The sequence below is a fragment of the Eptatretus burgeri genome, chromosome 9 (genome assembly GCF_056783735.1).
Source record: "Eptatretus burgeri isolate ZD-2024b chromosome 9, Ebu_testis_v1, whole genome shotgun sequence".
Lineage (NCBI taxonomy): Eukaryota > Metazoa > Chordata > Myxini > Myxiniformes > Myxinidae > Eptatretus > Eptatretus burgeri.
The window spans coordinates 45,678,826-45,691,673 of NC_140969.1; the positions used below are offsets into that span (position 1 = coordinate 45,678,826).

The 12,848-nt window shown below is 42.6% G+C and overlaps 2 protein-coding genes across 12 annotated transcripts in view; one reads left to right on the forward strand and one right to left on the reverse strand.

Annotated features, from left to right (window-relative positions):
- LOC147020041 (uncharacterized) overlaps positions 1-12,848 on the forward strand; it is a 56,577-nt gene that overhangs the window by 25,960 nt on the left and 17,769 nt on the right. For 2 of the 8 annotated variants that reach the window (XR_015061618.1, XM_085895043.1), the window contains one exon: positions 5,424-9,182. The exons of 3 other annotated variants lie outside the window; for them this stretch is intronic. Coding sequence is in view for 1 of the 5 variants with exons in the window: in XM_085895043.1 (XP_085751169.1) it covers positions 5,424-5,468 (45 nt within the window). In the remaining 4 variants the exon portion in view is untranslated. Of the gene's footprint in view, positions 1-4,163; positions 4,207-5,423; positions 9,183-12,848 lie in introns of those variants that run through there. 3 more of the 8 variants (XR_015061620.1, XR_015061619.1, XR_015061621.1) reach the window with 3 other exon arrangements.
- The window catches only part of PIK3CG (phosphatidylinositol-4,5-bisphosphate 3-kinase catalytic subunit gamma), a 64,091-nt gene that overhangs the window by 8,527 nt on the left and 42,716 nt on the right, over positions 1-12,848 (reverse strand). For all 4 annotated transcript variants that reach the window (XM_085895016.1, XM_085895014.1, XM_085895013.1 and 1 more), the window contains exons 6-8: positions 10,528-10,622; positions 6,551-6,697; positions 4,323-4,413 (exon numbers count right to left, since the gene is read on the reverse strand). In XM_085895016.1, coding sequence (XP_085751142.1) covers positions 4,323-4,413; positions 6,551-6,697; positions 10,528-10,622 — 333 coding nt within the window. The remainder of the gene's footprint in view (positions 1-4,322; positions 4,414-6,550; positions 6,698-10,527; positions 10,623-12,848) is intronic.

Below are 12,848 nucleotides of genomic sequence, written 5' to 3' on the forward strand. Positions count from 1 at the left end.
AAAAAATAATCAGGAAAACTCTCTTCTTGAAATGCCAAAGCAACAAACTACTGCATTCATAATCTTCAGCAGTTGGAGAGATGGTTTCTCCACATCAAAACTTCAGGAACAAAACATGGAATCTCCAGAGTGCTTCAAATGGCAACGAAGAAACCATGTGCCTTGTATCAATCGGCCAGATGAAAGGGCAGCATGTATCCATGATGGTGTTGAAGAGAAATGTCACCACCAAACTCACCACAACTCAATTGGCACAGGTTGAGTGATATCAGAGATGGTGGTGATTGATTATGGTCACTGGTATGCAGTCAATATAGATTGCAAATGGTTGCTAATCTGCATTCTGGATTTAAAAAAACAAAAACTTGAGACACTACAAAATTCAAAGTTCCAAACAAGTGGAATCCTTACCGTTGATGCTGGCATTCACCAGAGTATTAAGAGCATTCACATTGGCCACTTCTCATCCCAAATGGAAGTTGGCCACTCCTGATTAACCTCTCAAAATCCAGGCTTTCTACTTCCCTCAACCCCTTTGTTCCTCTTTTCTCATGGCTCTGGAACCACCTCCCTGAGGCCTAGGTCACATTTGCCACGGCGGTCGTGGGGTCTCCAAAATCTACGGCCACTAGCAATTATACGGCGGCCGCAGTATTTCCACGGTCACACAATGTAGCAGTTACATATGTTTTTATTTTTCAGGGAGCCGCACGGGGTATTTATAAATTGTGGAGACCGAAAACGTGGGGTTGCCGTACGGTCTTTGATTTGATGTCGCACGGTGACCTTAGGGCGCTCCTGCGGTGGCCATAGAATTTTCAAGGCAGACGCAAGGTGCCTGTAAGGCAACCGCAAGGGGGCTCTAAGGCGATGTGCGGCCAGATGGACGGTAACGAGTGAGTTAATTTTTTATTTTTTTTACCAGTTTTTTTTTTTTCGGCTTGTCGAATTGCTACGGCGAACGTAGAAATGAAAAAAGTTATAACTCCGCGCTATAATTCCACGGCGACCCTATGGCCTGTAAAATATAGCCATACGGCGTAGGGCCACCCTGAGGCCACCTCAGAAACTCTGCGGCCGCCACACGTTTCTGTCACTTCAGAGGGCGTACGGCCGCCGTATCCTCGCCGTAGAGCAAATGTGACTTAGGCCTTGGTCTTAGAAATTGTGGAGACCGAAAACGTGGGGTTGCCGTACGGTCTTTGATTTGATGTCACACGGTGACCTTAAGGGGGCCCTGCGGCGGCCATAGAATTTTCAAAGCAGACGCAAGGTAGCCTCAAGGTGCCCACAAGGCGACCGCAGGGGGGCCCTAAGGCGAACGTGCGGCCAGACGGACGGTAACGAATGGGTTAATTTTTATTATTTTTTTTTACCAGTTTTTTTTTTTTTTGGCTTGTCGAATTGCTACGGCGAACGTAGAAATGAAAAAAGTTATAACTCCGCGTTATAATTCCACGGCGACCTTACGACCTCTAAAATATAGCCAAACGGCGTCGGGCCACCCTGAGGCCACAGCAGAAACTCTGCGGCCGCCGCACGTTTCTGTCAATTCAGAGGGCGTACGGCTGCCGTATCCTCACCGTAGAGCAAATGTGACTTAGGCCTGAACCATTCCAATCTGACATATCCTTCTACTCCTTCATGGTGGCAACGAACTCTCATATCATATCATCTTACAATCCTTTCGGTGATCTTTGCTGCCCCTGTTACCATGTCCCAAACCAATTCCTCTGGAATATAATTGTGATACTTTGTAGAGATACGAGTCATCATATGTATAGAAAGCTGCTGTCTTCCCTCCCCCCTTCTTCTTCTTCTTCTTCTTCTTCTTTCGGCTGCTCCCGTTAGGGGTCGCCACAGCGGATCATCCGTATGATCCGCATAGAGATTTGGCACATGTTTTACGCCGGATGCCCTTCCTGACGCAACCCTGGTCGCCTCTTATGACACAGGGATATGGTACACCTATTTTAACCAGGGTATACACCAGCCCAGTACACTGGTACTCATTTCGCCGACCTCGGAAGGATGACAGGCTGAGTCAACCCCCTGGTGTATTAATTCAGTGGCCCAACGGGGCTTGAACTCAGGACCTTTTGGATCCCAAGCTGCTGCCCTAACCACTGCGCCAACACCAGGCTCCTTCTCTATTGTTAATATTGAAGACTTGGCTGTCTTCCCTCCCCCCATGTGTCTAAAACCGCAATCTCTTCATCTGACTGTAATCTGTCTTTTATGCCTTTAAAAAGATCCAACAGACCATCAGACACAAGTAAAGACAGGAATGCAGTGGAATTTGATCTGGGTGAAAGGTCAGGGCAGGGTTGCCCCCTCATGAACTGGGCCCCCAGCCAATGATAGCCACGCAGGGAGAGGTTAGTGGCGTCACGCATGCAGGTGGGGGCAAAGGCCACAAGAGGGTGTGGTGCAAACCGTTGGGTCCCAGATGCATGGGAAATTGTTATGGAGCCCGCACAAGAAACTCTTGCATTTTATCCACAACATAACGCATCAGCCTATTGGAACCTCCCGACACGCCTTCACTGCAGGCCACACCCACTTTCCTCCTTATGCCGGTTCTGCTTGCAGCAAGGATAAATGGTTCATGGCAGTTCACTGGGACGAGACTACCTCCTGCTGGATACAGCTCAGGTATTTCAGTGTTGTCTGATTCTCTCTTGTCTATTTACTGAGGTGTGAATGGGGCCGTTTAAGTGCTTCTGTAGCTAAGGATCTCCGTTAATTTGTTGGCTCAGGGAAGTCCGTATGTGTTATGGGGTTAAACTATGTGCATTGCTTCCTTTGTGCATTCCCACCCCTTGTTGGTCCAAAATACACTTTTTAAATCCACCCGGTCTCTGGGGGAATTGGGGTTGCTCTGATCACTAATTATACGAGTTAAACACATCCATTAAAGGACATATTAGGGTTGAGCAAATAGTGCCCAATACAAGTTCGTACCTGCATCCTGGTACAAGACCACCCAGTACAAGACACACAATACTGATTAGTGTGTTTTCTGACTGGCTTGGGTGATCTATTGGAGTACAGTAATGTGGTAAACGGTTCAGAACACCTGCTCAGAGCACCCAAATCAGTTGGCCGGTACGACCGCTTTGACCCGGTTCGTCGGATTCTGACCGGGAAACTGAGACGAGTCTGACAATGACAACAATAAAAAGAACCAGAACAGCACTTGTGAGAGTGAATACCTCCACAAGGCTGAACAGTTTATATTTTGTATGCCACTGACAGGCCAGATCTGCATCCATACCTGAACCAAAATCTAATTGCCTTGTTCTTGAAACCGATTCAACTCATCCCCCAAGTTTTGTTATAACCCATCCACAAACTTTTTGAGATATCGTGCTTATATATTGTTTTTGACCCGATCTCTCAATTATGAAGAATCAGTTGAAAAAAGTTTTCATATACAGATCTAATATTCACTAAAATCGAACAAATTTGTCCTCATCACACACCCAACCTGTCCACAAAGTTTTGTCAAAATCCATCCATAACCTGAGATAACGTACTGTACATTCAGACCCTGACATTTGCGGTTCTGCTACTTGCAGACCTCATGTATTCGCGGTTCATAAAATGGGACCTGCTGGCTGGAATGTAAAAATTCGTGACCCGGTTTTTCCTCTGATTTTTAATTTTCCCTTATGAATCACGAACCACCAGGAACCTATCGCCTTTTTTCCCCATTAAAACAATGCCCCTACATTCGCGGATTCGACATTAACGGAATTTTTCGGGAATGTATCCCCCGTGAATTTCAGGATCCGACGATATCGTTTTTGGCCCTGTGGTGAAGAATCACTTAAAAAATTATCGGATCTGGATTTTCACCAAAATGTAATGAATTCGTCCTTGTCACACACCCAACCTGTTCACCAAGTTTCGTCCAAATCTATCCATAACTTGAGATATCCTTCTCACAGACAATCAAAAAACAAAGACAGACGGACAGACAGGGGTGAAAACATAACCTCCGTCCACCTTCGATGGCGGAGGTAACAATGCCACAAATGTGATTTCACTACATAGAAAATTAATTGATTGAGAAAGTTTATGCTCTGTGGGATATAAACAGACATGGTGGGCCAAATGGCTTCCTCTTGTGTCCTTTTACCCACAATTCCACACCACAGGTATAAGATAAGGCGACAACATTGACAATAGCTTGGAGTGCAGGTGGGTTGAAATAATTCTACCTCATAATAATTATCATACATTGTCAGAATCCAATTCAGCAGCTCACTCTCATATGCAACTGCAAAATCTGATTGGCTGTTTTATGCTTAACTTACCAATGTTGTTTCCAGTTGAAATGCAACCATAAGGCAGCAGGTACAGGTGCAGAGACTGGCTCTCCCATATTGCTTCCATCAAGACCAGTATCTGGAAAAAAGCAAGCAATCAGCAACATACAGCCAGATGAATTACACCGGATTGTTTTATAACATATGAAAGTTAGTTTCAAAAACTATCACTAGATATTATCATTATTTTCACTTTACATTCTTGTTTAAAAAGTGCGAAATTATGTCGAAAATGCAACTTGGTGGATTTGTCAGGAAAATCTATGGAGGGAGCCACGTCTTGACTTTTCAGGTTCCCAAATGGCTGTGGAATGACATGACATGCATTTCACAATCAATCAGGAAACTCAAATTGCAAGACTTGGCTGCGGATATTATTGGCACTCACAGAAAAGCGTTTCGGTTTGCAAAACTCCCCCAAAAAAGTCATAAAATTAATACAAAGGGTTGGCACTGGAATTGCTTTGGAAGATAACAAGTGAATGGCACTCGTGGTAGGGGACCAAATGTCTTACGTATCCTGTAAAAGGAGAACAATAAAAGGGCCTTTCTTCGCTTCTAACAGTTTTACAGACATTGATCCGAAGTGCCATTAATTTTGCCTTGATACACGTTGTCACTATTCGAACTGCACCATTGGAAGTCATGGAGTCTAAGGATCATGGAATAATCAAAGATACTGGGATATAGGTATCGTTTTATTATCACTGCACACAATCTTGCTTTGCCTTCCTATTTCGGCATCAGCCCCTCCAAGGTCATAATGGACCATAAACGTCTATCCAGAAACTATGAGAGTAAAATATAATAGATTTCAAATTTGAATTTTTTCTCGTCCCCATCCTCACTTTTGGTATACATTATTTGATGCTTCATATTCCTTCCATCTCTTTCACACCTCTTCCAAATCAGTTTGTACATGATTGTTATCTTTCACAGTAACACATCTTCAATCCTTCCTTCAATTGACCTGTCAGATGCCTCACTTTCTCATATATTAGATCATACCTCCCAGCTCTTTCAAGATCTTCCAGATCATCATTGTTCATTCCACCACTACTCTTTTGCCTTACCTTTTTCTGTATACAGAGTCGAGGCTTGTGGAACATCGAGAACATTGAAAGGAACACATGACGCAACAGGACAAAAGGAACAGTCCAGAGAGGAAGGGGGGAGGATCACAAACAGCTGAGTTGAAGGACAAAACAGTGGGTATGGGGAGGAATGATGGGTATGGATCAACACATAGGGTGGACAAGATGGATGCAGATGGAAACTCTCAGAAAGGAAAAACTGGAAATTTGGAAGGTGGTGGGCTTGGGGTGGGGGGACTTAATGGGAGTAGAAAAGCTCAAGATTTTGGATGGGGGATGGTGGTGAACTTTATCTGTTTCCCTATGAAATTCATTGTTCAGTTCTCTGTATTTATCTTTCATTTCCTCTGTTATGTGATATTTCTATAACCTCCTTTTATCCATCTTTTCCAACATTTTCTCTAATAGCTTTCTTTGTCTTCTTTGTACCTACCTCTCAGAGCCACCATTTTCATTCGCATTTGTCACAATTGCAGATTTCAGGTTCTTCCATTGTTCATTTACATCATGAAAACATTTATCACATAGGGCTCTTTCACCTTTCACCATCACAGACACAAGTAAACAAAGACACTTTGTCTACACAGACATGGAACGCCAACACATCCTTTTATTTTCACCTCTCACCTGTTTAAGATGAAGTCTTACAGTCATTGTCACGATATTATGGTCAGAACCAGCAACTATATCAGGGTGCTCATTGCCTCTTTCATTTATCTTTTGGAATCCAAACTGTTTGAAATGTAGTAATTGGTGAAGTAAGAGAGGTAAAAATTATCAATCACCCATTACAATTGCATTGGGACCAACTCTCTCAGCATCAATTATATCTTCAATTTGTTTCTACAAACAATTACTATGCAATGTGAAAATGTCCCATTCATTCGACATCTAAATTGGAACAGTTGTCCCATCATTCTAGTGTTAATGCTGATGAAGACTCAGCGCAATATCACAACAATAAACTCTTATTTTGTTTACGTGCAGTATGCAACAAAAGAAAATCAGATGTCCAAGCTGCTTGCTTTTTACCTTAAATGTTTTCGTTTTTAATGAAATCAACAAGCAAACGCGACTGCTTCTTCCATAAAATGATAAAGCAGAATGCAACTAGAACAACACCTGTAGGATGAGCATGTCCTGTCGGAGATCATCTCCATGTTTGAATATGATGCCAATGGAGCCCTCCGAGAAGCTGCTCAATCCCACACAGCTGAATTCCAGCCACAAAGGCTTCTTCTTCGAGGCCATGATTTTGCACTTCTCCACCTGGCATTTGCATAATTAATGATTAGAAGTATTAACATTTATTGATGAAGAATATGAGCAAAGAATCGTTGTGAAAGCTTCTGCATTACAGTAAACCATTAAATATCGTGGGGGTTATGTTCCTGTAAAATGACATGATATTCAAAACTGCGATAGTTAAAACCAAGGACCAATGGAAAAAAATGTGGTTAGGTTCCTGGGCTTCGAGAAAATATAGAGAGAGGTGGGCAGCAGGCAAAAACAAACACATGACAATTGAAATAAACATGGAATATCCTGCTATTAATTTACAATTGGTCACTGGCTTTGACAACAAAAATATTTTTATCACGTACCCGAGGCATTAAAAAGCTACATACATCGAACAAACAGTTGAAAATGATGCACCTCACTGGCATCAAAGCTTTAAATTGCATCAGATGTGGCAATAAATGTGAATTGTTGCTCCAAGGTTGCTGGCTCGATGACAGAAGAAGACCTTTGCATTTTTGCCTCTTTCATCCGAACCCTGTTTAGAATCCTGTGCAGGCATGGGCAACTTGCTAGTAAATATTGTAACGAGTTTGCTGGCTGGATCACGAGCGGCCTCTCTCAGACCCGCTTCCCGAAACTGATGACCCTGAAACTGATGAGCTGCAGACAACTCCGCGGCATGATGGGTTGCTCGGCAAATACAGGACACCGTCTTCGACGATTAATTTAGGTAGGGTCCTTGCATCCAATTTCCGTGTTTCCTCCCTGATAGGTTAACCCCCCCCCCCCCCAGGAATAAGGAACCATGCTGTTGGCACCCCACTCCTATTTCGATCAAACATGGCCAAGCGGAACTGTGAATGGGACATTGGCTAGTCTATATCCATGGTGAATCAGCGGGGCAAAACTCCCATACACTATTTGCACACTAGTGTAGAACCAATGTCAAACCAAAATTATCCAACAAGGATGGCACCAGGGTAGCACACTCATCTGGGTTTAATTCTCCAACCAAATATCAACTGTCAATCTGGTGCTTTGCAGCCAGGGTGTTGTTGTTCGTCTTTCGACTGCTCCTGTTAAGGGTCGCCACAGCGGATCATCCGTTATGATCCGCATACTGATTTGGCATAGGTTTTATGCCGGATGCCCTTCCTGACGCAACCCTGGTCGCCTCTTACGACACAGGGATCAGGATTTGGGTTTCGCCATGATTCCGGGTTGCTCTACACCCTGCCCAGTGCAGAGCCCCCGTCCTCAAGCGATCCTCCAACCCAAGCCTCCGAGTAGCCGGATTACAGGCGCACGCCACTACGCCCGGTGCTTTGCAGCCAGGGTGTTGTGCACAAAAAAGTGTGCCATACATCGGATGGGGCATTAGGCTGAGGATGCACCTGCTAGCTGCTAGCATTGATTGCTGGTAGATGCTAAATATCATATGCTGTCTTTTGATGAAGGTGAAACAAGTCATCGCTGGCACCTTGGCCAAATTCCAAATTCCTGCCCTAATTCGCTCGAGCTGAACATCTGACCAGGCCTGGCCTGCCAGTTTGTGAAAGGTTTGGGCCTAACCTTACATGTTTTATGGACCAATGACCCCCATACTAAAAACAGGACATGGTACAAGATGATGATGATATTTCCTTAATCATACCCAAAGCTACCCTGGCCTAAAAGTTGGGGCTACTCACTGAGGGAGTAGTGTGGGAAGTTTAAACGTCCAAGAAGGTGCAGCATTTTGGCAATGGGTAGAAATAAGAGAGGTCAGGTGGAGCAAGACAGGAAAAGAGGTCATAAAGGAATGAAACACCCTGGGAGTTAACCTTCTGCAAAGATAGTCCTTAACTCAAACAGCTTCAAAATCAGCGACAACCAGCGGGGAAAGGTGGGAAGTAGCTGCACTCGCTCAGAATGGGAAGCCATACTCTATAGCACTTTAAATTAAGGCTTTGTACATTAAAATGAGGCTGTGGATGGCTCAGAATGGACATAATTCTGCAGAGAATACCAAGTGTTGAATAACCTTAGAAGGTAGCCTGGAGATATGGTCTGTCAAAGATTGGCTACAGCTGATCGTGCGGCTATCAGGAGTTCCAGAAACTATACCTCTTCCAAGGTTGCCCACACAAGTAGACTGAGGGAGTCACCAGTCAATCCTTATGTCTGGACAAAGTGAGAGAGTGGAATGATAAGGTGATTGGAGAATAGATGAGACAAAGTCTGCAACAATGATCAATTCCATCACTTCATTTGAGGGGGTAGATCTTGGTATTCTTCATGTGGATGGCTGTGAGATTGACAACTTAAAAAGATGAAGGCAGGTAGATATCTGAGAAGGATTGCAGAAGTGAAGAGAAGAGCAGAAAGACAGAGAGAGACAAAGAGGAGGGAGAGAGAGAGAGAGAGAGAGAGAGAGAGAGAGAGAGAGAGAGAGAGAGAGAGAGAGAGAGAGAGAGAGAGAGAGAGAGAGAGAGAGAGAGAGAGAGAGAGACACAGAGACAGAGACACAGATGGAGGATAGTACAGAATCGCATCACAGATGTTAAGGATAAACGCCATTGAATCTGGTTGTTGATGTGTCAAGATTGACTTGGAACATCTCAAGCATAGTGGGAGAGACGTTCACATGCTATAAGAATAAGGAAGCTTTAGGCATACTGTACAGGTAAAACCACCAGATATCCGGACACAAAACCACTGATCACATATCAAGATTGTAATGGTGCCACGAATAGCAAGAAAGATAAAGAGGCAGGACATTTTGTTTTGGCCATGAGACTGCTTGGAAGGCCAACTCTTGCTTTAAAGGGCTTAGAATTCTTGCAAGTGATACCACTAAATATTAATGCCCAAAAGAGTAAATAAGCAGACATAATGTCTCATTGTCTCATTCAAAGTCGGGCATAATCTCTGGTGCAACGTCCTGCCAGCAAATCACCAGAATAGCAGTTTTCAGTCCGATCTATTTTCCGAGTTGAATTCGAAGCTATCTTGCCTTTTTTATTATGTTGCCAAAAGGAAGTTTTTGCAAGATATGTCAGTCAGCTTGTACGTTTTTTTTATGTTTTGAGGATCTAAGGCTCATAGTGCAGGTGACATACACACACGACTGTTAGACAAGTCAAACACAGCCACTGAGCCTGGGTGAAGTGCCATCACTTCCGGGAACACTCTGGATACCAGCGATGTTGCAACAATGGTGCCACATTTCTCACCGCACTCAGCAGGGCATTTCCTAAGGAGGAATTTCCCAATGGCGATTGTCCATGACCTTATCCTTTTAAATGCTGAATGTCAAGCAATAAAGCAACACATACCATTTTTAAAGTCATTGGTATGACTCGACTGGGAGTTGAACCACCAACTCGACTCAGAATGGACACTCTAACCATTACACCATTGAGTCTGCCTTCCTCCATAATAAAAACAACTAACATATTGGGTCGTTTCCAACTGCTAACTTTGTTTTATCAACCGAAGAAGCAAGTAACAATTGTATTTAGCAACAAATACATTCAGTACGTGTGTACAATGTTATAAAGCAATTTTTAAAATATTAAGTTTAATAACGATACAGTAATACAATCATAGTAAGAAGCACATGCACTGTTCATTATAGGAGAGTGGCACTAACCTTTGGTTTCCCTCTTTGAAAATCCTATAAGTACAGGGTTCCTGATGATGGGATCCCAAGTTCAATTTCCATGAATTATACTGTGTTGTTTTATCCAATCTCCTCTGTTTTTGTGATCCATTAAAAATCGTGATGTCCTCTCATTTACTTTTCCTGCATAATGATAAACTTACAAGCTCTACTACAACTCGTAAATGAAAAAAAATCCTGGTCATGTGTGTACCTGTAGTTTCCCCGCAATAAGGCAAGGGTCATAGGGCACTCTGAAACAGTCAGGAAAGGGGGCTTCATGCAGTAGCTCTCTCAGATAGCTCGTCACTGTGAACACATAAACATCATCGAAAGCAAAAACATCAAATAACAAGCAATTTGGGACGAAATTTGAGACATCCATTCACACGTGCAATGCACGGAATGTGTGACCGACGAAAAGCATCGCATGATTCTCATTCCACTTTTTACCTACTTAACATAGACCCAAACATGGACAAGCCAAAGTGATAAGGCAAGTTTTTGTTTCAAAAGGCAAGAGGTTCATTCTCCATTATGAGTGTTACATTTTGGGAAACACATTCAGGTCTGAAAAGCAAATGTGACTAATTTTAAAAAGCTGCATCTGAAGGATTCCGTAGGGAACATCCTCTTGATTACAGTTCTGAGTGATTTTGATTTCTCCAGAGGACTTCGTTTTGCGTAATGTGTATCAAATTAAAAGAAGTGAGACGACAATGGTACTTGCATCAAAATTTGAAAGTTTGTGGATTAACGGTCTTTTGCAATTTAAGAAATGCTAGTCATCACAGGAATATGTCCAAAACAAACAAAAATCATGGAAAGTTAACAGTTCAGATGGCTGGAAGCAAAGGCTTGCGTTGGATGTGTAATGACATTTTTATCTCTACACTTTTTGAAAAAAGCAGTGGTGGGGGGGGGGGATATTGTAATCGGCTCCATCTGTCTGTCCATTCATCCATCCACAGTTGGGCAGAAATTCACCAAACTTTGTAGTTATGATCCCCACATGGCAAGAAAGTGTGAGGGCTGTATCATTTTTGGCTTCACTCCTTCAGGCTGGGTCAAAAGGTCAAATACCAAAAAATTCAATTATGGGCACATTTTAAGCATTTTAATGAAACTTTGTTGATGCAATCACCAACGGCGGATGAATGAAATATGTAACGATTTGTTGGATTTGAACCCCGGTTCATGCCCCAATGGGTGAGGACTTTGGGTCACAGGGGTCAGAATAGGTAGAACATTTTTAACACAAAATTTGATATTGGGTCATTCCTGGTGGAAGTTTTTGCCATATTTCAACTTGGCTTTGGGTGGGAGGCATGGTGATTGGTGATTGCATGCCATTGACTTCACTCTGGTATTTGTGTTGTACTGTCTGACTTGTCCTTATAAAAAAATAAATTCTGCAATTAAAATAAAGCAGTACATTTAATTTGAAGAGATGTGTTTTGGTATTTTGATTTAAGTTATAAATGTTAGTTGTTTTTTTCCACAAGTCACATAATATCCACATGACAGATCATGTAATACTCATATGACTGGAAATGCAGTGCCTTTTTCAAAACAACTTCCAGATCGCATGGTGCAGCGACGTTAACAAATTGAATTCAAGCTAAGCCATTGACAGGTATTAATCTTGTTTCAAACGTTGTAGCTTTCTCTTGAGGTCACATTAATGTCACGGGTATGTGTACTTAAACTTTAAAAGGAATGTGTATTCTGCTTTCATACCACTTAGATGAGGGGCATTCAAAAAGTTAGATGGTAACATTATATTAACAATTGTCCAATATTCTTCTTCTCCTTCCCTCACCTTTATAAGAGGTGAGGTCCAATGGTACCAAGCTTCTGCCCTGCCTTCACCACAATAACACTCCATTTCCCTCTGTCCTCAGCCAACTGTATGCACTCTCCAACCACCCCCACCTTATTAATATCCCTCCTCACACAATCTTCCTATCTCAACCGTAGTGTGACCAAATGCTAATACTCACATTTAGGTATATGATCTTGAGTATATGAGCAAATGCTTAGTTTTTCAACATACAAGAATACATTTACCAATATATATACGCGCACGCACACACACACACACACACACACACACACACACACACACACACACACACACACACACACACACACACACACACACACACACACACACACACACAGAAAGTTGGCACATCTTGATCTATCTACTGTATCTCATTTGGGGAACATGTTGAGCACCCCTTGTGTGTTTGAGATGTCCATCAACACTGAAACATATAAACTAACTATTCCACAGTCATTCTATTGTATATGCAAGTGAACATTGAGAAGTAACTGTTCCATTCCTTAGTTTACAAAGATCTCTTAAATTATGCAAAATTTTCAGGCTTATTGATTGTGATTCAGTATACCAGTGAAAGTCTGGCATGTCTAATCCAAGTAGCCTTTTCTGTTATGCAGCACTTGCAGTGCCTATTAATAAACTTGCAGTTCAGTGGCTCTGATGATATGTAAAAATACCATTGTATGTGG